The following is a 26997-nucleotide window of genomic DNA, read 5'->3' as shown; positions in this document are numbered from 1 at the left end:
TGAGAAAGTAAAAATGTGTGTGTTTGCGTTATGAGTATGTTTGGTTGCAGTAAGTATTTGCAGTGCATTTTAATTTATTTCGCATTTTGGATTTAGAGAATTTCCAGTACATGTGTTGTCATACTGATGTGGTGTTTTTTGCATGTGTTATCTTCAGTTGCAGTGTTTTTAACTCTCTCGGCCACAGTACTTGTTCCTAAATGGATTACAATATGTAATGCGTTTCTTTCTTCTTCATGTGTTTCTTTGTTTTTAAAATAACTTACTCAGGCATGGTAGCAACCACACCTTCTTTTAGGGAAAAAAAAATAAAAGTAAAATGATTTTCGTATATTTTTATATTTCATATTTTTTGTATCGCTTAGCCCTAGTAATATATCAGTTATACACAGTTCTAATCAGATAATATTAAATAATAAAATGTGGAAAAAGACACATCTACTAATTACTTTTTCCATAATCTTGTGAATCATGAGAAATATGTGGTTAGTCAAACCAGAGGTGGACATTTTTCTCCTGATCAAATCGTCCCGGGGTCAAATCTCACATTAGTACATATCAACACATTAGTCTGTCTTAGCTTCATTTTAATTAGTGCTCTTACTGATTGACTAATGCTGGGTACACACCAAAAGATAATCGGGCTGATTTTGGGCCGATTTCCCCCCTTCTGACAATCCTATCTATCTCCCGATTATCTTGATGGTTCTACAGATTATTTTATTAGATGTTCCCTTGGTGTGAGGTGTGTTAAGAGTGTCCGAACCTGATCGGAAGAACGTCGGAGCAGCCCAGATCGCGAATCAAAAATATTCAACATGTTTAAAGGAGCTATGTGGAGGTTTTTACTTAAAAAAATCTTTAAGATAGAGTTTTCATTTGTACATGTATGAGCCAACCATGATGTAAAAAAAAGAATGCCACCTCGACTGTCCACCACGGTTGCCTCTATCAGCCTGTAGGCTCAATTGTTTGTGGAGGAGTCGGGCCCGAATTGGCGCGAAAATTCATAAAATGTGACGTCATGCGCGTTCTCGTCTACTTGGGCTTACAACCGTACGGCACGCCAGCCATTATAGTAAGCAGCGGCAATAGTGTTTTCAAATGGACTCTGCCGATGGAAAGAAGCGACCAGCCTCCAGCACAATTCAGACACCCACGGACACTCCTTGAAGTAAAAAAAAAAAGAAAAAAGAGCGTGCTCCTCTGCGCACTGAGAACGAGCATGAGACTGGCTGCAGTTCCTCTAACGGCCAATGGTGTCAGTAACGGTTAGAAATTTCAGAACCTATGCAATGCTCCTTTAATATTTCCGATCAGAAATTCTGATGTGTGGGTGACCCCTGAGGACAAACACGCACACGCTCTGGAGATTATCACGTGAAACGAAACAATATCCAATCAGAAAGCGAGATGATGGAAGACAGAAGCAATCATGGCACAGCACAAAGTGAAATTGATGTGGACAGCAGAGATGGAGGATCAGCTTGTTGATTTGTGGCAACAGCACGAATGTTTTTACAACGTGTCATGTACAAAATAATTTCAAACACTATCATTATAATTTCTTTCTGCTTATCATCCGCCATGCTTATTCTGAAGTCTCGCGAGATTTTGCAATATTTCCTGTGTTCACAGTTGAGACTCTTTTCACAGTTGAAAATCTGTTTGCGTGTGGTGTGCTGTCTTTTTCACATCACGGCCACACACTATAGGAGCAAAACGGTTAAATCTAGGATTTTTTTATCCTCATGTATGTGGTTTATCACATTTTGAAAATCTTATAAGATGTAAAAAATCTTTTGGTGTGCACCCAGCATTATTTGACATCAGATCAGTAGAGGACTCATGCACTAATCATGCACTAGCTGTAGATAACAATGAGACAGATTTGTTAACAGCTCGTGCCGGTGTAAACCCTCTTTTGGCATTAAAAAAACTACTATCAGGATTTACTACAGAGGAGTGAAAAATTAGGGATGAAAAGGCATGAACACAGGTATTTAACTTTATTGCTTTTAGATTAGTAGGAGTTTCACATATCAGACAGAGGAGAGCATTGAATCAACGTTATTTACTAAGGTTTGCGCAAGTCAGTTCACTGGTACAGTATTTAGGTCATTACAGTGAGATTAGACTTTTCCCCATTTAGATATTTATAAGAAACTGAAAAAAGCACTAATATCAGTGCATGACAAAACTTCTCCAGGCCCCAAAAATACCCTTAGACTCCAGAGGGTTAACGTCTAGAAACTTTCTTAACCCATTATTCACTTGACATGACTGCGATAGTGGCTAATTTGCTCTGCTATTGGTAGATGGAATTGGTCATTATGGAAATCATCCGGGTGATATATATATATTTATTTTTTTCATTTGTCCATTGTCAGTATATCAACTGCAGAATTTTACACTTTCATCAGCACTTTTATGGGATTGCAATTTCATGCTAATTTGCCCTGCTTAGTAAATCTAGCCCTTAATGTTACAATTTCACAAAATGCAGTAAACTCATCTGTTCAGCATAGTCAGAAATTGAAACAATTTGTAACTTCATTCTTAACATACTGTATAAAGACGAGGACCTGGAGTTTCAGTCCATTCTGTAATTGCCTCACTTAGATATTTAGATTTATTTAACAGAAAATCAATCAACCAAAGATGGGAACCTGAAGTTTTTTTTTTTCTTTTTTTTTTTTATTCTTGTAATTCTTGTATTGTTCCATGTCAAAAGTATGGTGGCCGAGAGAGATCAACACGCTGCAACTTAAGAAAACACATGCAAACTGAAAAAAAAACACCAGCAAATGAAGAAAACATCTTCATCAGTTTGACAACACAAGTGTTGCAAATCATCACAACACATGCATATAACGAAACACGCTGCAAATCATCACAACACATGTATATAACAAAACACTCTGCAAATCCTCACAGCACATGCACATTAAGAAACAATTAATGAAGCATTGCAAATTTATTTTCATTAACCTTGAAATTATATTAAGCTGAGTATATTAACGATCAGACATGGGGACTTGTGACTTGGTGACTTGGACTCGAGTCGACTCGAGTCGCTATTTTTAGGACTTGAGACTTGACTCGGACTTGGAAGTTAAAGACTCGGGACTTGACTTGACTTGAGACACGATGACTTGAATGACTTGAGTGTTAATTACATCATGTTTTCAGTTTGAATAGAAAATATATAAATAATTTTTTAAAATAAAGTTGATTACTCAGCTGGAGCGCAGGCTGAGAATAGCGTCGTGACTGGATCAGGACACTATCATCAGTCATGCCCTCTCTTCCTTACACACACCACGCCCACTTAAATCAGATATCACATCACATCAACATGTCAGCCTGAGAGGTACCGAGGGTCATCGCTTTTGTCTTCAATAGTTCGCGCCTAAAAACGCGTGGAAAACGCTAGTCGCGCCGCTTTCTCCTTCTTTCCAAAGCGCTCGGGCAGAAGTGCTCCTGGGGCGTCTGTCGTTGCTAAGCATCCATTACACGCTCTCTCTCAATGAAAACGCGGAAATTTCAGCAAGGGATAAATAGATTTCTTAGCTGAGCTTTCAACGTTGATACGAGAAAGGATGAAGCTGATTGGTTAGTTATTGTCACATGACCTGCGGTGCGCTTGCGGCATTTTGAAAAGTTTAGATGTTGAGGGCGTTGCTTCCATTATGAGCGCGCATACCGCGCGCCTACATTGGAAATAACGAACTTGCGCACACAGAAGACGTGATGTGAACGGCCCCTAATGATCCGCTAGCAGGCCGTCAAAAAGAACGCATTCCAGGGGCGGCGCTAGGGCTGGGCTAAGGGGGCATAAGCCCCGAATATTTTGTTACCTTGTCTTTCTCATAGAGCAAAACAATTAATCAGAAAAACAAATGTAGCTGCCGCGATTACCCAATCATGACAAGTGCATATTACATACATATATATATATATATATATATATATATATATATATATATATAGATATAGATATATATATATACAGTACAGAATATAAATATGACGTATTTTCAGTTGTTTCATACTTTTTTGTTATGTACAGTACAGACCAAAAGTTTGGACACACCTTCTCATTCAAAGAGTTTTCTTTATTTTCATGACTATGATAATTGTAGAGTCACACTGAAGGCATCAAGGGCTATTTGAGCAAGAAGGAGAGTGATGGGGTGCTGCGCCAGATGACCTGGCCTCCACAGTCACCGGACCTGAACCCAATCCAGATGGTTTAGGGGTGAGCTGGACCGCAGACAGAAGACAAAAGGGCCAACAAGTGCTAAGCATCTCTCGGGGAACTCCTTCAAGTCTGTTGAAGACCATTTCAGGTGACTACCTCTTGAAGCTCATCAAGAGAATGCCAAGAGTGTGCAAAGCAGTAATCAAAGCAAAAAGTGGCTACTTTGAAGAACCAAGAATATTACATATTTTCGGTTGTTTCACACTTTTTTGTTATGTATATAATTCAATATATAATTCCACATGTGTTAATTCATAGTTTTGATGCCTTCAGTGTGAATCTACAATTTTCATAGTCATGAAAATAAAGAAAGCTCTTTGAATGAGAAGGTGTGTCCAAACCTTTGGTCTGTACTGTACATAAAAAAAGTATGAAACAACTGAAAATACGTCATATTTATATTCTATACTCTGAGAGAGAGAGAGAGTGTGTGTGAGAGAGAGAGAGAGAGAGAGAGAGAGAGAGAGAGAGAGAGGAGAAATGTAACATGTTGTATGTAAACTGTGTTTGAGAGAGAGAGAGAGAGAGAGAGAGAGGTGTTCAGAGAGGAGTCTGTTGGATGTTTAGCTGTTATTTGTTTTATGGACTCAATGTTGAAAATGTAAAACATTTCAAACACTGTTGGCAGAAGTGAAAAATAAATAATTTTAGGAAGTTACAATTTTGTTTGATTCCATGATGTATTTTACTGAACATGAGTATTTACAATGCAAATCCAAATTATTTTAATTTACTGACAGTTACTTATATCTTGTCTTTTAACTTTATTAAGATCAGATTCTGCAGGTAAAATAACAATATTAAGGTGATTTGACTTGGACTTGACTTGCCATAGCTTGTGACTTGACTTGACTTGACTTGCCCAAGAAAAAAATACTTGGGACTTACTTGAGACTTGAAGGTTAAGACTTGAGACTTACTTGAGACTTGCACATGTGAGACTTGGTCCCATCTCTGTTAACGATAGCCATCTTAAGTACCAGTAGCCACTGCACGATAAACAAATCCCAGCTGGGTCCAACATTTTTTGGGGTCTCCTTGAAACTTCATACAACAAAATCGCCCTTTATTTTCCAATGGGAACCTTATGAAGTGACGTAATTGCGCGACGTGAACATCATCTGTGAAGCCCGCGGTGAAACCAGGGTGAAGGACGCAAATCATTCTCATCTGCCAACAAAAATAAGCGCAAAAGACCGCGCGAAGCAGTTACCCAGTGTGTTACATGACAGTGGGGGCAAATTATTTTGACAGAGGGATGAGGATGAGGATGGCGAATGATAGGCCAGTGTTAGAGGCTACGAAGTTAGTTTTCATTTTCACAGTGGACTATTGTAGTTTCATTCAGAAGTTGATGCACCTCTACAGTTGTAAGATTGTACTTTTTTGTTACAGAATAGTACCAAAACCTTACAGTTGTAAGTATATTAGTAGTATGTAAAATAATTTACGTAGCAGTAAGAGATTGCACTTTGCAATTCATGTAAAACAGCATTTGTATATTTGTGTGTATATTTTATTTGTATTCATTTTTACAGAAGTTGTTGAATATTCCTTTTGTAAAGCTAGATAACTTGTTTGACTCAATGTTTTGTAAGTTTGAGCCATGTGTTAATTAAAGGTCTGAAATAAAACAGATGATTTGCAGCGCATTTCATTATATGCATGTGTTGTGATGGATTTGCACCGCGTTTCGTTATATGCATTTGCTGTGATGGATTAGCAGTGCGTTTCATTATATGCATGTGTTGTGAGATTTTGCAGCGCGTTTCATTATATGCATGTGTTGTGATGATTTGCAACATTTGTGTTGTCAAATTGATGAAAATGTTGTTGTTTTTTTTGCTGGTGTTTTTTCAATTTGCATGTGTTTTCTTAAATTGCAGCGCATTGAGCTCTCTCGGCCACTGTATAAAAGGTCATGCCAGAACTCAAGTCTTGTAGTAATGATTTTCTCTGTGTTGTACATGTAGGTATAATACAACATTATTTCACAGTATGTCCTTGTTCATGAAGTCATTCTAATCTTAACATAAGTGTAGGAGGTTTTATTTGAATCAACAGATAATTTTGTATTAATACTGTGCACTTTTAAAATGGATAGTTTATTCATTACCCATCATCAAAGTCAGCAAGGGAGCTATTAAAAATAAAAAATGTTCAGACATGGCTTTTCTTTCCCTGAATGCCCACTCATAATCTTTCTTTGTTTTCCTCATAGTAAATGAATGGATAAAGGTGTTAACAGGGATTTATTTTCCCTCATGCTAAACCAGTATATCGTTGAATCAACAGCTACATTTAACATTATGAATAATTCTCTATTTCTAACATGTTCCACTGTTAGGCCAACAGAAGATTGGTGGGGAACCAAGAACAACTTATTACGTATCATTTCCATTTAATTTAAAATACCACTGTGGTCTCTTTCCTGAACAAATAATAATAAAAAAGGTTTTGTAAAGTGAATCAGAAATAAACATTACAATCAGTATGGTCTGTTTTCCGAATTAATTACTCTTTTAGGTAAATCAAAAACACAGTTTGGTTCTTGAATAAATGACTGTTATGAATTTGTTATTTTAAAGGGACAGTAAGTAGCAATTACTCCCATCTAGTGGTGAAATTGTATTTTGCATTCAAACTAATTTTGCTCTCCAGCGCCTCGCTTTTTCAAATGCGCGTTGCATCTACGGTAGGCGATATGTACCAAAAAGCTTTGACGGGATGTCTTCTAATAGCACTTCGTCAAGTTTTCCTTCAGGTGAACAGGTGTGTTATTTCAAACAAACTGCAACATGACCATAAACAAACGAATGTTACAGTATGAATTACTGACTGTGGAAAACATGAAATATTGTAATTAGTAGTTATGTCTAATTTATTCGTTATATTTTCTGAATTATATGCATTGTTAGATATAAAAAAAATTATAATATAGATTGTAACACTGACTTACCTGTCGAGAAGAAAACTGGCCACTTCAGCGACTCTTTTGAAATCTTTATCCAGCATTAGCTCTTTCCACCTAGAAAAAGCTTCCCCGACATTAACTCTTGTTTTCTGTAATCTACGGTCACGTTTCCTTTTACGTTCTATTTTTGACTGTTTTGCCGACGATGTTTTCTTCTCCTGTGGCGCGGCATATGTATGGTCCATAATAAGAATGCAATCCAGACTTTTAAACTTGCCGGTGCAGTTTCAAGCGCCTCTCACTGCTCTGCACCTGCGTTTCTGGCTCTGACCGAAAACGCGTTGTGGAAATGCGTTGGCTTAGTACTTTTTGTCCCTCTCTGCTATTATAGTTTTGCAAGATGGCGGAACTACATGGAAGCCTCCGTCGACCTACCCGAGGATTAGTTTAAACATTGGCATAGGTATTTGTACACCATTGAGGGCATATTTATGAATAAAAATATTGATTTTAGATAATAAAATACCTAAAAAGTTACTTATTGTCCCTTTAAGTGAATCGAAGACACAACGCATCCAATGTAGTCCACTCATTCTCAAACAAATTATTTAGATGAGCTGGTCCTTTTATTTATATATATATATATATATATATATATATATATATATATGGTGAATCAAACAAATACAGCTCAGCTTACTGTGTAATGTTGTTCTTAAAGGGATAGTTAACCCAAAAGTTAAAATTATTCATGATTTACTCACCCTCAAGTTATTCCAAACCTGTATGAATTTCTTTCTTCTGTTAAACATAAGACACTTTGAAGAATGTTGGTAATCAAACAGTTGATGGCCCTCATTGAAAAAAAAATAAAATAAAAAGAAATTCTCCAAAAATTCTGCAAAATATCCTTTTTTTTTTTCAATTTTGGGTGGGCTACCACTTAAAGGCTTATATAGTAATCAGGGTTATTGTAACGCTGAGTCAGGGGCGTTATGATCCATAAGCAGCTTTATTTCAATAATCAACAGAGTAAACAGAAACAGATCAATCAGGGGCGTTAGATACAACGTAGACAAATCAGAATCATAAACCTTGACAGAGCGTAGAATCAGGGCTGGCGGCTGGCAGGCAGAGACGAGAGAACAAGGCAGTGGTCGGTAAGGCAGGCGGCAAAGAATCAGAGTCCAATATGCAGTCCAGGTCATACACGGGAGATCAAACAATGGGAAAACGCTCGGTAATGTCTGCATGGGCAAAACAAGACTTTGCGTTTGAGAGAACAGGGCGAGTTCATTAAATAGGGGATGGAGATGAGCGACACCTGTGCAGGTAATCAGCCCCAGGTACGGGGTGTTATGGAGTTTTGGAAGTTTTGGAGTTTTGAAAGAGGAGTTTTGAAAGAGGTTAATACTCGGGCGACGGTTCCCTCTGGTGGTGATCGGAGGGAGCCACAGAGGTTGTGTTTGTGACAGTTATTAACCGAAACCGTAAAAAAATATTCAGCTTTATTTCAGCTAGTTGCCAACATTTCTAATTTTCATGTAATTTTTAAGTTAATTTATTTCTCAAGTTAAAGTAGTAATATAACTATAAGTAAACTGAAACTAATAAATAGAAGTTAATAAATGCTACAAACATAAAAAACGAAGATAACACACAAACAATTTACTAAAACATTAACTAAAATTAAAGTGAAGATTATTTTTATACAAACATTTTATAATGATTTTATAGTTATTTCATTATTTTATTTATTATACATATTTTATTATTACAGAAAAAATATTGCAATTACAATTCAAAATATTATAATGATAGTAAAATAACACTGGATCTTACTGACTGTTGTGCATATGACAACATGCTAAGATTCAAATTATGATTTTGTCAATATTAAACAAATAAAAATAAAGGTTTGTATTTTTGGTTTGTTTAGTATTGTTATTTAATACATATTTAAGGCCACATTTTGGCATGTGAATCGATTCGAATAATAATAATAATAATAATAATAATAAAAAGTAATTAATGAAAAAATAATAAGGAGATAAGGAATTGTTAAATTCAATAGAAACTGTCACAATTCAGAGAAAATATCTTTCTTGAAAGACTCATATCCTGCAAAAGTCTCTAAATTGGAGTTCAAGTCAAGTCTCACATCAACATCGTTGTAATTTAAGACAGGAAAACCGGAAATTATGTGAATTTACATTAGATTCATGCGTATAACCACAGGCAATACGACCAAACGCCTTCCTCTTGCATAAAATATTAATGCCTCAGAGGTGAGTTCATTATTCAATGCACAGTTATCAGCAGCATAACCTCGCGCCTGTGGCGTTCATGATAGACTCCACACTGATCTCATTTGCTCAGGCTTTGTTCAAAGCATCAGCGCCAAGCACAGCCTTTAAATATAAATCCATACTTAAACCACTCAAGTGCTTCAGATACGAATGACCCAAGGTTTCCTTTGAAGAATTCTCAAAAAGTCATCAGTAAAGCAGCGACTTAATCCCAGGCAGCAGTTTTACACCCAAAAAGCCTTTTCGAACTCTGTCATGCCACATTCAGTCATTCACAATCTCAGCCAGGCGAACCGTTTTGGGGTCTGAGCCCGTTTGCTAAGGGGATCCCAGGCTAAGTTGTTATTAATGAGGACAAAGCGCCTGTCTGCGTTAGTCACAACATGCATCACGGTGATGGATCAGCCTGGCTCTTCCATTTAGATACCTTTCTGCATTGAGTAATTCAACTCATTAGTTGCATCTAGCATGAAGAGGGCTCTGAGGCAAGAAAACAGATGTATGGAAGATGTATTATAAGGTTAGCCAAGGTGTTAAATGGAGCTAGTGGGGTGACTCTTCAGTGTTAGTCTTATGGAGAAGCAGGTGAGGGAGGACTGTATTCAAAGAGTATTTGAGAGCATAAATTAGAGGTTTGATTGTGATGCACTGCTGCTGAATCTCAATGCCTCATTAGTTTAGCTGGGTTTAGTTGAGTCGCAGATGGCATCAGTAACTGACCTCAGCGGTGGTTTGAACAATTATCTGTCTCTACACTATTTAATGGTGTTAAATGTGTTTAGAAAAATAATTATTTGCATTTGTGCAATAATAGGTTTTGATGTTATAGATTATTGATTATCAGGTGGAGATTTCTTGCTGTTTGTATTGGCTTTTAATTTTTTACATTGACAATAAAAGTAGGGATGAAATACTCACTCTGCGTGTTTGGAGAGAGACATTAACATCACAGTCGCATTATTAATTTTTTATTTTTATTTTTTTTTTACTTTTCAGTAAAGCAGAAAAGAGAAGGCCAAAGAACATTAACCTTCACATGAACTCACGATGCTTCTTTCTGGCACCTAAATTAAATTTGACCACAGGATGCCATCGTTTAGATACAAGAAATCAGTTTTCACTACTAAAGTGACTCTGAGTTCGCCAGGAAAAAAATAAATAAATATGGTTTTGGTGTTGTTTTCCCAGTGTCTGGCTGAATATTGTCATCTGTTGTCAATCAGTGCTTTTAAAGGAACAGTTCACAATTTTTTTTTTTATTCAGTCATTATTTAGTCACCTTCATATTGTTCCAAGGGTCAGTGATGTGATGCTTTAATAGCTACATTAATAATAATAGTAATAAAATAATAATAAAAATACAAATGTAATTTAAAATGAGCAATTTATACATACAGTGACTTAAGTGACATTTTCTATAAGGCAGTCCCTCCAGAAAAACGTGGATTATTTTTGTGTTTGTTGTGGGCAAAAATCATTGATTGCGTGGCAGGTTTCCTTAAAAAATGTGATGGAATATGCAGGATATTTTTGCAATCTTATGCGATGAAATTTGCGGGAACTTGCAAAAACTATGGTTTGATGAAAAAGATAAAAAAAGGTGACCCCCCCCCCCCCCCCCAAAAAAAAACAACCCTGTTCTCACTAGGATACTACCTTACTTTAAAGAGTCATTTCTTATGACTTCCTATTATAAGCAAGCATACTAAATCACATAATATTTAAGTTCTCATGCTGTTTTATTTCAGACCTTAATTAACACATGGCTCAAACTTAAAAAACATTGAGTCAAACAAGTTATCTAGCTTTACAAAAGGAATATTCAACAACTTCTGTAAAAAGGAATACAAATAAACACAAATATACAAATGCTGTTTTACAGGAATTGCAAAGTGCAATCTCTTACTGCAACATAAATTATTTTACATACTACTAATATACTTACAACTGTAAGGTTTTGGTACTATTCTGTAACAAAAAAGTACAATCTTACAACTGTAGAGGTGCATTAACTTCTGAATGAAACTACAACAGTACACTGTGGAAATGAAAACTTACTTCGTAGCCTCTAACACTGGCCTATCTTTCGCCATCCTCATCCTCATCCCTCTGTCAAAATAATTTGCCCCCACTGTCATGTAACACACCAGGTAACTGCTTCGCGCGATCTTTTGCGCTTAGTTTTGTTGGCAGATGAGAATGATTTGCGTCCTTCACCCTGGTTTCACCGCGGGTTTCACAGATGACGTTCACGTCGCGCAATTACGTCACTTCATAAGGTTCCCATTGGAAAATAATGGCGATTTACTTGTGTGAAGTAAATGCAACATTTTTCAACTTTCTGCTAAGATATATGTGACTTTTTTGCAACGAAAATTATTATTATTATGAAATCATGCTACCTCCGCATATTTTGCTTCCTGAAATCGGCAATTTATGCGGCGAAAGTGCGCATTAAAATGTGACGATTAAAATCGTTTGAGATGCTAAATAAATCACAATTCAATTAGGGGTAGGAGTTTATATGAATGTATGTCTGAGGGGAACTTACTGTCCTTTCAAGGTATTTTTTTATTTTCCTCTTGCCTCTGTATAATGCATATTAAAGTTCAAGCGCCACCTGCTGGCAGACAGTGAATATGCGTCTCATTCAGCTCATCTGCTGTTTCTGTTTCATACAGATATTTTTATGCATAATTTTACAAAATTGAAGTTAAACTATTCTGTTTTTCTTCAAATTGTGAAACTAAATAAAGTGATTTAGATTAAAAACTGCTTATGTTGCATGTATGCAGCATCGCTGCTTTCATCATGATTTAAATGCAGTGGTTACCTCTACAGGTGCATCTCAATAAACTAGAATGTTGTGGAAAAGTTAATTTATTTCAGTAATGCAATTCAAATTGTGAAACTCGTGTATTAAATAAATTCAACGCACACAGACTGAAGTAAGGTGCACAAACAAAGTTTAAGTCTTTGGTTCTTTTAATTTTAATTTAACAAAAACCCACGAATTCATGATCTCAACAAAATAGAATACTTCATGAGCCCAATAAAAAACATTTTGGGCCTGGCAAAATTATATCATGACTGTACTGGTCAAAGTCAATAAGTCTCAGAAATATCAGATAATTTTATTTTCATGACCTTTTTACCTTTGGCACATCAGTTTGTAAAATATCATGTTGTTAAAATCCCTTCAAAATGTATACTAATGAATTGTTTATAAATTAATAATGCATATTCAACAATATCTCCTCGATATTGACAATTAACAACAAATCTTCTGTTTCTATCTTTTACTAGGTCCTGAATACAATACTGTATTTCTCAGTGTTTTCTTTGATGTGCAATTAGATGCAGAGTGCAACAACAGGCCTATTGTGTTTTTGGCCTTTGCAGGGACAATGAGCTGGCTCGTACCTCAGAGAGATGTTTTAGGATTTAATGAATTGCCCTCCAGCAGCATTACCAGAAGCGTAAGAGCCTGCTGCGGGTGTAATGAAGTTGTGATTTTTCTCTCTTTGTCTCTCTCACAATCTGCTGATTCTTGCCCTTGACTTCATGCCATCTGAATACTTTTTATAGCTTTTTTTTTTTCATAAATGATAAACTACCTCAGCTTTTGAATTATTTTGCTGGATAAAATCCATAATGTTATGCCACAGCAGAATACAGATATGAAAGGTGCTCGGTGGGCTGCACAAAGATGCAAAGATAATAAAATGTTAATTAAATACAGTGGTGTTACCCTAATTAGTTTCATGATGAATTAGGACCAGATACAACCAACTCTTGCATCATTACACAAACAGAAGTAGGCCTACATAGTTGTTGTTGCAGTTGCAAAGGTAAAAAAGTGCTGACTTTTTTCGTTGTTGTTGTTGTTGTTGTTTTTTGGGAGCGGGCAAAACTTTTTCAAATAAAGTAATTTAGATAATATTTTAAAAGGTGAATGAGTGCAGCAGTAAGTAAGTAAATAAATAAATAAATAAATAAATATCCTGTAATCATTACTTCAGTGTCACATGAACCTTCAGAAATCTTTTCTTTTTCTTTTTTTTTTTATGTTTTCAGGATTTGATTAATTAAAAGCTAAACAGAATATGCATCTTTTTTAACAATGTACACTACCATTGAAAAGTTTGAGGTCGTATTTTCTTTTCTTTCTTTTTTTGTAACTTTTACTTAACTTTTTATTTAGCAAGGATATGTTGAATTGATAAAAAGTAATAGTAAAGACTTCTATTTTTAATAATAAACTTTTATTTTTTTATAGTTATAAAGTTAAAAAGAAACAGCATTATATATATATATATATATATATATATATATATATATATATATATATATATATATATATATATATATATATATATATATATATATATAAACCATACACTTCTTCCAGGATTCTTTAATGAATAGAAAGCATTTAAAAAAGAAATGTTGCAATTATGTCATATGTGATATGACATTAAATTAAATTACAAAATGCATAATATAACAAGTTTTTCAATTTTCTTATTCAGAATTTAATCTTTAAGTCAGTTTGTTATTTAGTATTTGTTGGTTTGTTTGTGAAATTTACCAGCAATTTCTGAGTGAAAATCCCTGAATCTGAGTGTATAGGATCCCAGTGTTAAACTCAATTCCCGGAGGATCGGAGGGCTTCGACCCTCCCGGAATTGAGTTTGACATCCCTGGTTTATGGCTACATTGACAATGATTTACCCAGTGGTCAGGTGTGTTTGAGATTTTCCAGTGACTTTAATTAATTTATTAGACAAAGACGTAATTGCTGTTGTCTCTCTCTCCAGGTAACAGAGACCAGGACTGGTCCTTTGGGCTGCAGTAACTATGACAACCTCGACTCTGTCAGCTCTGTTCTGGTTCACAGCCAGGAGAACAAAGTTCAGTTGCAAGGTGGAGAGATAGACAATCCCACACTTACTACTTCCGACACTACAGTAATTCTAAAGTGTTTTCTAGAGGATGTGTTTGTGTGATGAGCCATGGTAGCTACAGGATCAAAGCCTCGATGCTGCCGTTGTCTATAATTAGCCTGCTAATTATATACAAATCTTGAATGTTGATAGTTGACTGTGCTTGCTATACTGGAGAACTATCTCACACTTCTGTATTTCTACAGGACTTCAGGCTATTCTGCCTAGTTATTTAAGGAGCAACTTTGTTCAGGCTGCCTTAGGCTACATAGGCTGCAATGCTGAAGGCCGATTTGTGTGCAAAGACAATGACTGCTGGTGCCAATGCAGTAAGGAATTTCCCCAGTGTAACTGCCCTGAGTCTGATATCCATTCCCAGGAAAACTACCTGGAGCGCATGAAGGAGGCCTGGAAGCAGGAGAACCAGGAATTTCAAGAGTCAGGTGCCAAAACGTCTTGTGTTTCTATCTTTCTTGTTGGAGATTTCCGTCCCCATTAGGCTGTCAGCTTGCTTAAATAGTTTAACCAGCAACCAACTTTACTAAACACATTCTGACTGGCCAATTATTCTATTATGTAAGGGGTTTATTTTGCAATACTAACTAGCTGACTGTACATCTTTTTCTTGTTATTGTTAAGTAAAGCTAACAATTTTCATTTTTAAAATCCTAATATTGCAATAATAAAATTAATTACAAATGTATATATATGTGTAATGTATATATAATGGAGATTGCAAATGTTACAAACATTAAAAATTAATTAAAAAAATTTAATTTAATTTAATTATTTATATTACAAAAAAACAATTTAAAAGCTTAACAGAAATATTTGTAAAAAAAAAAATTACAAGAGCACAAAAACTTTTTTTTACTGAAATGTAAATAAAAACTAAATATAAAAACTAAAGCTCATTTAAAATATTAATCAAAATAGCACTGATGGCTTCTCGTGAAAATAAATAAATATTGATTTGATGCAAGTTGAACCATTTATAAATCTAAATATTTATATAAATTATTTGCCAATTATAAATGTGTTATGTAAACTTTTTAGTTCACTAGGAAATACATAATTTATTACAATGTACAATCGATGTACAATCGACCTACATTACAAAAATAGATATTGTTAGTAACTTCACAAACAATTACAAATAAAAAGCAAGCAAAACAGTTAATAAAATATAAAATTCTGAAGAAAAAAACTGAAATCGATTTTTCTTGTAAAAACATACTCAAGTAATCTGTTTTATTTACAAGTTCAAAATATATATGTATTTTTGAAAATAAATAAATAAATAATAATTCCATTTTCATACATGTTTCATACATTTATTTAGAATGGGAAATAGACCAAAAATATGTACAGGACTGCTGTTAATGAGATGTGGGCAGCATAGCTGGATGTGGTGTATTTTTTATTAAGTTCCCATTCAAGGGAACTTCAAATTGTGTCTTCTAGGGGGCGCTATGGGGAACACCTCGTCGTAACCCTTGTCTGAAACATACATTGAAAAAAACACCAATGGGTTGGCCGGCGACAGCCTCTGATGTCACTACTAGCATGACTATAAATAAGTGCCCGGAGAATAGGGATGGGTACCGAAACCCGGTATTAAAATGGCCCCGAGGCTAAATTACGAAAGACCGTAGTATCAGTAAGATCTGACGGTATCGGTTCTGCTTTTGGTACTGGAGGGGAAAAAATTAATGTACTATGTATTTTTGCTTAACAATGTTATCGTGCACATTTTATCTCACCAAACCTTTCTAATGTGTGATCATATTAAGACGTTTGTCTGTGAGAGCTGCGCTCGTTGTGGTGTGTGTGACTGACAGAAAGCCTGCTTCACACACACACACAACAACGAGCGCAGCGCACACACAGACATAACAGTATTAAAACTCCCGCTTAATAATAAAGAGTGACGATGGCGAAGAGATTTGCTTAATGTTATCGTGCACATTTTATCCTACCAAACATTTCTAATGTGCGATCATATTAAGATGTCTGTGAAATCTGCGAGAGCTCTCTTGCGCGCCGCGCACACACGCATAAGGGGCCGTTCACATATCGCGTCTTTTGCGCACTCAAGTTTGTTACTTCAAATGTAGGCGCGTGGTATGCGCGCTCATAATGGAAGCGACGCGGTCGCAACGGGTACAGTTAAACACGTTTTTCCAGGTGCGTCCACACTGCATTGAGTTAAAAACATCTCAAGTTTTCAGAATGCCGCAAGCGCACCGCGGGTCATGTAACTTCCTCACCAATTCCGTAACAACGTTGAAAGCTTAGCCAAGATGAAGGAACAGCTGATAGCTGTATGTGGATTTTTTAATTAATTTAGTAGCAGAGCTACTGCAAGCAATTTTTATTGCTGCAAATCCATTTATCCATTGCTGAAATTTTCGAGTCTTCATGGAGAGAGCAGGTCAAGGTTGCTTAGCAACGGCAGTCTCCTCAGGAGTGCATGTGCCCGTAGGCTTTGGGGAAAAAAAAATCAGAAAGCGGCCCCTTACAGTACAAAAACTCTTGCTTAATACAAAGAGTGACTATGGCGGAGAGAGCCAAATGTTCCAAAGTGTGGTTATACTTCACTAGAGTTGATGCAGACAAAGCTGGTTGTCATAAGTGCAACAATTTTTTGCATGTAAGGGCGGAAACACAAGCAATCTGTCAAAGCATCTTTCAAAAGTGCATTATGTGCAGACAGAGAAATGCAAAATTTTCGACTGCCTAACACAACACAAAGTAACACAACACAAAGTACTGATAAGAATACCGTTAAAGTACCGGATCGTTAAGCAGTATCGGTAAGAGTAGTAATACCATTAAAACCTTCACATTACCCATCCCTACCAGAGAATACGTCATTCTCTTCTTCTTTTCATTGACTGTTTTGATTGAAGCGTGCATCTGAAAACGACCACGGTAAGAGCGATCTGTCTCTGTTTATCATGTTATCCACTAGCAAGGCGTTAAGATAGTGTGTACATCCATGTCAGCGTTATTTAACACCTGATGACACACACAGTCTTTGCGTCTCTTGTTTGGGCGAAGAGCACGCATGTGATGTCCTTGAGGGGGCGATCTGCCTGCATTGCGAGCGTTTTTGATGAAAAAGCTCAGCTCTCGTCTGTCTTTCTTTTCGAGGAAAGAGGGACAGCCATCTGTTTCCCGCGGTTCAGGACCCGACACTGCTGAGGCACGGAGGAGAGTGAGCTCATGGGAATCGCAGGTGGATCTCGCTGAGGAGTTAAGAGAGGGACTTTCCCTTTCGCGCTCTTCAGCGGCAGACAAGAGTGAACTTCAGGAGGAAGATGTGTTGTCATTAACACTTTCTGATACTGAAGATGAAGATGAAGATCTCTGCTGGGTTCTGCCCAGGAAGAGCAGGATAAGTCTGAGGGTGGTGAAGAAGCTGAGGCTGAGCCTTCTCAATCCTCCTGCCCTGTGTATGCGGAGCTGTTAGAGGTTATGGATCGCTCCACGGCAAAGTTAGACTTGCCATGGAACCGTGCCAGCAAAGTGACGCCGCAAGGTAAGCTTGACGAGCTTTATTTGTCTGACCATAGTCCTCCAGCCCAGGTGAACCTTCCATTCTTGCCTGATTTACATGCAGAAGTCGAAAAAGAATGCAGAAGTCAAAAAAGAATTCTTCTCACATCCATCGGTTTCAGCATACGAGTTATGTTAATATCGAGACGATGCATGAAAATGGCTATGAGAGGATGCCCACTGTAGAAGAGATGCTGGCTAGCTATCTCTCTGTGGAGAAAACATCCTCTCTTAAACGTCCCTCTACAGGATACATCCCACTTACATGGCAGAGCATACGCAGCAGCAGGTCAGGCTGTGGCTTCGTTGCACACGATGGCAGTGCTTCAGGCTTATCAAGCTGATCTGCTGAAGGACATGGATAAAGGGCGAAGGCCTTTCAGCTGACCAGGTAGCCGAGCTGCGCCCTCACCACAGACCTCTCTCTCCGTGCTTACCAAGCAGACAACCTCCGCCATGGATAGGTCTATGGTGGCCAAGGTTGTAAAGGAGAGACATCTGTGGGTGAACCTGGAAGACATCGTGAGGAAAGAAAGGGGCTTTCTTCTCGAAGCTCTGGTCTTGCCTTCCAAACGTTTCAGTACCTCCGTCGAGATGGTGGTCGAGAAGTTCATGGAGACAAGGGCATGATCAACTGCCTTCTAATCCTTCATTCCACGAAGGTCCATGTCCGAGCACGAACAGCATAGGTGTCCTGGACTGTCTCGATCTGAGGATCAAAGACAGGTGCAGAAGGCTAGGGTCATGGCTCGCTCTCCTCCCCCACCTACGGGCAGGGGAAAGAGGAATTGTGTGTCACGAGGAGATACGAAGGACCTGAGGGATGTGATTCAGATGGGGCAGCATTCTCGTCCAAATCAGATTGATACCTAGGTAGCTACTCATTCCCTTTGGGTGTTTTTAATTTCTGCTTTTATCCTTCCCCCTAATTCCCCTGTAACCACCAGCTCTCCACCTGGGTTAGGTAGGAAAATTCTCACATAACAGTCCCCTATGCTGGACCTATGAAGTTTTTGGCTGGTCTATGTTCATAGCAACCACCTTACTGATGGCCGAGACCACAGAATTTCGTGGGAGCCTCGCTGATCATCAGACCTGGCACAGCACTGCAGAGAATTTCATGGATGTCCAGCCTGGTCACCCTGAGGGGCCTCATGGCTGCTTAGTTGTGTTGAATCCAGTGGGAAGTGAAGGTAGTAGTTACGGAAGTTTTCCTGTTTGTACTGCCTCAGGTGATGCTCCCCTCACCAGAGGTTTGCAAAATTTTAGCTTGCCTCTCCCTTGCGGTTCAGCGCCTCTGCGAAGCTTAGGAACCTGTAAGTACACACGCTTAGCTCTGTGCACTTTCTAAAATCTACGTAAGTGGTAAGTGCACACTTGCAGACTCTGCACACTTTTCTGAAATTCTGTACGGTAAGGGTTACGCACTCAGCTTCGTTCCCTTTTCGAGATGGTTAGACCTTGGTTCCTTGGGCTCCATTCAGCCAGCATGTATTTGTTAAACACTTCAAGCATCGCTTCCCTCATCGTGAGGGGCTATCTGGGCGATTCTCGTGGTAGTTTAGCAGCACTCCCTTTTTCCAGGAAGGGTTGCCTATGAGTGTGCTACTCTGGATCCGGAGTTATCCTCTCATATGAGACTGAGTTCTCATTTTTTTTCCCCAGAGTGCTACAGCATTATTTCCACAGATTGAGTTGATGACTCTCAAACATATTGTTCCATCTATGAGCTGCTCGATCAGAGTGACATGAGAGCCCCTCCTTAAAACATTATTTGTAAATCCATGTTATGGTAAGTGTGCACGTGAAGTCTTTGCACACTTTCTGAAATCCACACTGTGGTAAGTTTGCACACCAGTGCTCTGCATTCTTTCTAAAATCCTATATAGTGAGGGCTTCGCGCGGTTGCTTCATGCCTTTCTTGAGTTGATAAAAAACCCGTTCATCTTGGGCACCACTCCATTTATGTATTTGGATACTGTAACGATAAAAACTTCCTATTCATCGGGAAGAAGGAGGCGGGAACTGGCGCACAATCAAAACTTTTTAATATTCAAAAATAAACAAAAAAAAGGCCTGGTCCTCTCTCGTCCTTCACTATAGTCGCTCCAGTTTTATATCCTTCCATCTCCTACGTGGGACTCGATACTGGCGGTGGGGCGCAGGTGTAGCTCATCTCAAATCACTACACCTGGCCTCACTCCTCGTTCCCACGCCTCTCGGCCCCGCCCCACTCGCCACATACCCTCGAGACTGCGCTCTACTCCCCCCCCCCCCCCCCTTCCCTCCGGGGGGGGACCGCTCACGGGGACCTGCGGGAACCTGGGGGTAGGACAGACGAGGCGAGAGAAAAGGAGATGGAAGGAGGAGTGACAGGGACGAGAGAGGGGAGAGAGAAAAAACAAAAAAACAAAATTCCGGTTCCCAGACGCACTGCTGCTCGGCCCTCCACCGGCTGGGTGATCTCCTCCGCGGTGCCCGGCAGTGGCACTGGACGGCCCTCGGCGGACAGCACGACACTCCTCCGCCGCCCGGTGGACGGCGGCGGCTCCTCCGATTTTGGGCAGCGGCAGGAGTCCCCCATTCCCTGCCCCTCCGGATTCCATCACGGAGGCGGCAGGCTCCGGCCCCCTGGCGAACGGCACCGACTCCTCCGCTCCCTCACGGACGGCAGCCACCCCTCCATATCGTGGGCGGCCGGCAGCGAGCTCGCCCGTCCCCGGCAACTCGCTCCAGCCCACCGCCTCGAGCGTCCATGGCGGCACATACTTCGCCTGCTCGAGGGCACCGCGGATTCACCACAGCAGCAAGGGATCTTCAGTAGCGCGTCCCTCCTTCTCCCGGGCTTCGGCACCACTGTAACGATAAAAACTTCCTATTCATCGGGCAGAAGGAGGCGGGAACCGGCGCACAATCAAAACATTTTAATATTCAAAAATAAACAAAACAGCGCATCAGCCCCTCACGGCGACTGACGCGCACAAATAAAAGCCAAAACATAAAATAATGTCCCGGGCATGGTCCTCTCTCGTCCTTCACTATAGTCGCTCCAGTTTTATATCCTTCCATCTCCTACGTGGGACTCGATACTGGCGGTGGGGCGCAGGTGTGGCTCATCTCCAATCACTACACCTGGCCTCACTCCTCGTTCCCACGCCTCTCGGCCCCGCCCCACTCGCCACAGATACCTATCTAAACAGGTTGTTGCTACTAGGGATCTGTTGAGACGACTCCTTCAGCAAGCCTATGTGGAAGCAAGCGGTAGCCCCTGTGTGACAGGCAAGACCTTATATAAATACTGGTTTCTTAGCCATATCCCTTCCTGGAATCCTTCTTGATTCCAAGCCTTTAGCTCTACCCTGGGCCGAGGGCCTAACAAATAACTGGGTATGTAGCTTAGGCCTTTGGCTGTAAGGGATAATGTCATGGACAGCCATCTAAACATCCCAGGGGCAACTCCCATGGAAATGGTAGAGTTGGTACTTAGTGTTTGCCATGATTCTGGCCTGCACTCCCCTCAGCATGGCAGTGTGGGTACACTGTTTCCCATAGCGCCCCCTAGAGGATGCAGTTCAAAGTTCCTTTGAAAGGGAACGTCTCAGGTTGTGAATGTAGCCATGTTTCCCTAAGGAGGGAACAAGACACTGCGTCTTCTAACTCCCTGCCATGTTTTGGACGCAAGCTTCAAAGTAGCCACCTTTTGCTTTGATTAATGCTTGCACACTCTTGGCATTCCCTTGATGAGCTTCAAGAGGTAGTCACCTGAAATGGTCTTCCAACAGTCTTGAAGGAGTTCCCCGAGAGATGCTTGGTACTTGTTGGCCCTTTTGCCTTCTGTGTGCGGTCCAGCTCACCCATGGTTGTAGGTTTGGTCTCAGCTTTGGTGGGGACACCCCCATAACAACCCCCCCCCCCCAAGAATTATTTTGTTGTAAGATATCTATAACTGTATAATCTCAATAATGCACTCTCAAAAAAATAAAAATCTGAGACTGTGAAATGCTGAACAACCAAACCAAACGTTTTATTAAGATAAATTAATATGTACATTAGTATTTACACTAACAAAAAACATTCTGCCACAAGGAAACAAATCTAAATAAATAAATATAATAATCTTTTTCTATTATAAACACTATTTACCCTCCAGTACACTCACGTTTGTTGACTGCAAGATTCTAAGTCAAGGTAACTTACAGGCTAATTGACATTCAGTTACTTGCTAACGTAGCATTCTATCATCCTGGGTAATACTATCACCAGTTAATACTATTTTCCACAGAATATGCATTTGAAAGCCTGGTCAGTCACTACTGCTAGTTTTTTTTTTTGTGGCTAGCTAGTTATTCTGCCTACTTACACTCTGACTCTGCTTTATGAAAAAGCCTCTTATGTCCCCTTTCTTATTCTTGGGTGGCATCTAAAAAGTACAAAAAGGGGCAAAAAAAAAAAAAACGGAATATTAAAATGTTTTTACTCTGGCGGCTGGCCTTTGTATGTGGCAGGGAGAAAGCTCTTGTAACTTACCGTCGGCGTCGTGAACATGCGCGCGCACACACAAACCACCCGCTCGCTCCTAGTGCAAGCACAAATGTAGTCCCGGCCCGCGCATGTAGCCTGTCAGAAACCCTGCCGCCAATCAAATTACGGCGTTTCTTGTACTGTCGTCGTCCTGGCCGTTAGAATCGATCCAAATAGGAGTGCATAGATCCAAATAGCAGTTCAAAGGAGCTTGCCAAATATTGGTGGGGACAAATTTGTCATCTCAAAATATTGATAGGGACTAGTACCTAGCGTCCCCCCCTAAACCTACGCCCATGAGCTCACCCCTAAACCATCTCGATTGGGTTCAGGTCCGGTGACTGTGGAGGCCAGGTCATCTGGCGCAGCACCCCATCACTCACATTCTTTTTTTTTTTTTTTTTTTCAGGTTTGCAGATTACCACTATACAATAAAAAAATGGCTAAAAAGATTATTATATTATATTATATTATATTATATTTTATGTCATTTCACCAATATGGTATGGTTAAGATGTGTGTCATATTTTGACAATAATAACGTTGACAATTGTGTGCAAGTCTCACACCCTGTCCAGACCCTGTTATATAGGACATACAAACAAGTATTACTTTTTTTATATATTTATTTAACATGAACAGTTAGCATTCAACTAATTTGAAACCAAATATGGTGGATGTATGTTAATGCTAAGAGGTTAGCTCCTACTTTTTGAAAATCAGAAAAACATTGTGTTCATTCAGATCTACTTTTTCATCAGATGAGTTCCAGAACTTCTTGGGTAAATTACCAACACAGAGCGCTCTAAATTCTTCAAGAATCCAGCAGTTGTGGAGGACAGACAGCACTCTACAGCAACGCTACAGGCAGCTAGAGAGTCGCGTTAGCCTCCTGCTCTCCAAGACCCGACAAACTGCTAACAAGCTCTTCAGCCTCAGCAAGAGATGCCGCACACAGCCCAAAATAGTGTCTCTAAGGGAGAGGTAAATCATATTTATAGGCACACATTAAACCTGTGAATCTGAATATTTTTATTTAATTATGCAAGCTATGCAAATTAAGATACATGAAAGGCTGCAAAGTTTAAGTCTATAAGGAATTCTGAATGTTTGTGCATCATTAAACAGCAAAAGTTTGAGGTTTACAGGATTTGAGTTGAAATTGTGTGATTTTCCATGCAGTCTAACAGTAAAGAAATGTCACAAGATTCAGTTAATATCTCAGTTGTCTCTTAAAAAGTGAAAAAGTGAAGTGAAGTGAAGTGACATTCAGCCAAGTATGGTGACCCATACTCAGAATTTGTGCTCTGCATTTAACCCATCCGAAATGCACACACACAGAGCAGTGAACACACACACACACACACACACACAGTGAGCACACACCAGGAGCAGTGGGCAGCCATTTATGCTCCGGCGCCCGGGGAGCAGTTGGGGGTTTGATGCCTTGCTCAAGGGCACCTAAGTCGTGGTACTGAAGGTGGAGAAAGAACTGTACATGCACTCCCCCACCCACAATTCCATCCAGCCCGAGACTAGAACCCACAACCCTTCGATTGGGAGTCCAACCCTCTAACCATTAGGCCACGACTTCCCCAAAAACAGAACTTACATCGGATCAACCTTACCCACCCTAGATTCAATCCCACGACCTCTCGGGTTTGGGACCAGTGCCTTAGCAGAGAGAGCCACATTAGTTGACACATATTAGTTGACTCTTGTAGATAGCGATGGAATTGAAAGGACAGTAAATGACGAATGATAACAGAATTCATTCCAATGATTTTATTCCTTCTGTGGAACACAGTTGATATTTTGAAAAATGTAGTTTACCAAATTAGCTTATTTTTATTTCTGTCTTATCTTTAGGTGAACATGGCCTGATTTGAGGCTTATCGCAAACTATTTTTTTGTCAAAAACCCTCTATTGTGTGGTGTCAATAGGATCATTTAACTGCTCCCAATCACGATGGAGCATCCCCAAACTCAATTCGTAAATATCAAACATTAGATATTTACGACTGTTAATGGGGCTGCCTCTGACGTGATACATTGATAGCCAATGAGAGTGAGCAAACGTCACCTACCAGTTGCTTCTTGAAACTTAGCAGGCACAAACATGCCATGGAAGTAGAGTACTGAGAAAGAACTATATTATCATTATTTATTTTTCTATTTTGTTTTTCACTGTACACCAGAACGCTCATCAGGAAAGCTAGCTGACAAGGTTGACTGCCCTTCATGTGTTTTTCTTCTCTAGTCACTGAAAAATTGTTCCTACAGTCAACAATTGTGTGGTCTCACTATCTGGTGGAATCATCCAGTTTGCGCATTCAGAGGACTAAAATGCTAAAAATAAGTTGAAACTGTCTTGTCTGTGGTCTCCAATGGCTTTCAAATCTAGTGTGTCCCAGGCCTTAAACTGCTTTGGAATGATATGTACTGTGAAACACATTATGTAAATACATTTTAATTGAAAATATCTCTTCAATTTCATAAAACAAAGATAGTATTTTCCAGATATTTTAATAATCGATTTCAGCTTCATGAAAATGACACAAAAATAGCCAGTTATTTCATTTTGCAAACAACATCTGTCTTTTTATTATAAATATATCTGTCTTTACATTTTAGAAAAGATAGTCCTTCATATTAATTCATGACATGTAAATTACACAAAATTAAAATCTCTAAAGTCTTTTGAGCTTTGAAAGGGTAACCTCTGAGCAATACAGTTTTCCTCTGGGATTGTGAAATCACTTTGAATGATTATTACACTACTGAAAAGCGCTATTGTTTAGTCAAGCCCGATCTCCAAGCGGGTGAAAAAGACTAATGAGTAATCTATTGTTTAACCACCCACTACAGCCTCTGAGGCTACTGTTGCACTAATGGATTACTTTTGCCCTAACAGTGCTTTCAAAGGCAGATATTAGCAGAGCTCAAGGTTAAAAACCAATTAGTTCTGTTGCTTAAACAAAGCTGTTTATTGACAGACACTGGTTGTTACAAATGACTGCCTTATAAAAGCAGCAATTATTTGCATACATTACAAATATAAACAATGCTATAAAATCTTGCTTAGTCTTGTTTCCTCACTCTTTTTATTGTTTTCACAGGCCATTGATCTACTGGCTACAGTTCACTTTGTCCATCCTGTACTGCAGTGAGAATAACCAACTTGGGTTTTACACAGAGGAATTACAGACTTGTGCATGTCCGTACGGAAGCCCCTCGTGCCAGGGTGTCATCCCGTGCGAGGTGGGTGACGGCCACCGTTGCTCTTCCTGCTCGGTGGACAACCTCACCCGCTGCTCCAGCTGCAACCCAGGTTACGTTCTCAGTCATGGAATTTGTAAATACGCTGTACCCAACCCTACAGACCACTACCTGGGCTTTGAGACCGACCTACAAGACCTGGAGCTACGCTACCTACTGCAACACCGAGACAGCCGCATCACTGCAAACGCAATCTTCGTCAGCAACGACGTTCGCCTCAACATTTGGTTTGACCCATCTTGGAGAAAGAGGATGCTGCTTACTCTAAAGAGCAACAAGTTCAAATCCAATCGCATCCATATGCTCCTGGGCATCTCGCTGCAGATCTGCATGACCAAGAACTCCACCCTGGAGCCTGTGCTGTCCGTCTATGTCAATCCTTTTGGCGGTAGCCATTCAGAAAGCTGGACCATGCCTATTAATCAAAATAGCTACCCGGACTGGGAAAAAACCAAGCTGGACATTCCTTTGGATTGCTTCAACTGGACCTTGACTTTGGGAAACCGGTGGAAGAGCTTTTTTGAGACTGTTCACTTCTACCTGAGGAGCCGCATTCAGACCGAGTCCTCACAGGGGAACGATACGGTCTACTTCGAGCCTCTGGAGGCTACGGATGCCTCTCAGAACTTTGGATATATGAAGATCAACAGCATGCAGCTGTATGGTTACAGCATGCACTTCGATCCCGAGGCTATCCAGGATCTGATCCTGCAGTTGGACTATCCGTACACTCAGGGATCTCAAGACTCTGCTCTGCTGCAGCTAATGGAGATCCGATATCGGGTCAATAGACTGTCGCCTCCTGGACCACTGCCATTAGATCTGTTCTCCTGCCTACTTCGACATAGGCTCAAACTGTCCAGCTCCGAGGTACAGAGAATACTCACCACACTGCAGATTTTTAGTGCCAAACAGCCGTTCTACAAAGAGTACGAAGCTGCAAAACTTTGTAGTTAGAAAGCAAACCAATTTATTTTTGCCATTGATGTCTTGCTTTTTTCGCTGAAAATTCCTTTATGGGGGGAGGGGGAGGGGGAGGGGCACTGTTTTGTGCTGTTTGATATGAAGTCATTACTCTTCAATGTTTGATGTCTTTGGTTCAAATGGTAGTTCAGATGAAACAAAATTTTGCACAATTTTATCAATTCTGCCATGTTTGAATTAATTAAAATAGGCAAAAAGACCTAGTTTAAGAAACCAAAC

At 39.4% G+C, this 26997-nt stretch overlaps 1 protein-coding gene across 1 annotated transcript in view; it reads left to right on the top strand.

The window, feature by feature from the left end:
• Window positions 1-26787, top strand: part of LOC113038555 (BMP/retinoic acid-inducible neural-specific protein 3-like) — a 39846-nt gene extending 13059 nt beyond the window's left edge. Inside the window, exons 5-8 of the mRNA XM_026196068.1 lie at window positions 14308-14413; window positions 14640-14876; window positions 23277-23499; window positions 25635-26787. Of these exons, the coding sequence (XP_026051853.1) occupies window positions 14308-14413; window positions 14640-14876; window positions 23277-23499; window positions 25635-26751 (1683 nt within the window). The 3' untranslated portion in view covers window positions 26752-26787. The remainder of the gene's footprint in view (window positions 1-14307; window positions 14414-14639; window positions 14877-23276; window positions 23500-25634) is intronic.
• The last annotated feature ends 210 nt before the right edge of the window (window positions 26788-26997 follow it).

The sequence above is a fragment of the Carassius auratus genome, chromosome 2, assembly GCF_003368295.1.
Source record: "Carassius auratus strain Wakin chromosome 2, ASM336829v1, whole genome shotgun sequence".
Taxonomy (NCBI): Eukaryota; Metazoa; Chordata; class Actinopteri; order Cypriniformes; family Cyprinidae; genus Carassius; species Carassius auratus.
The sequence above is the reverse complement of the archived record's forward strand: the minus strand, read 5'-3'. Positions and strand labels throughout refer to the sequence as shown.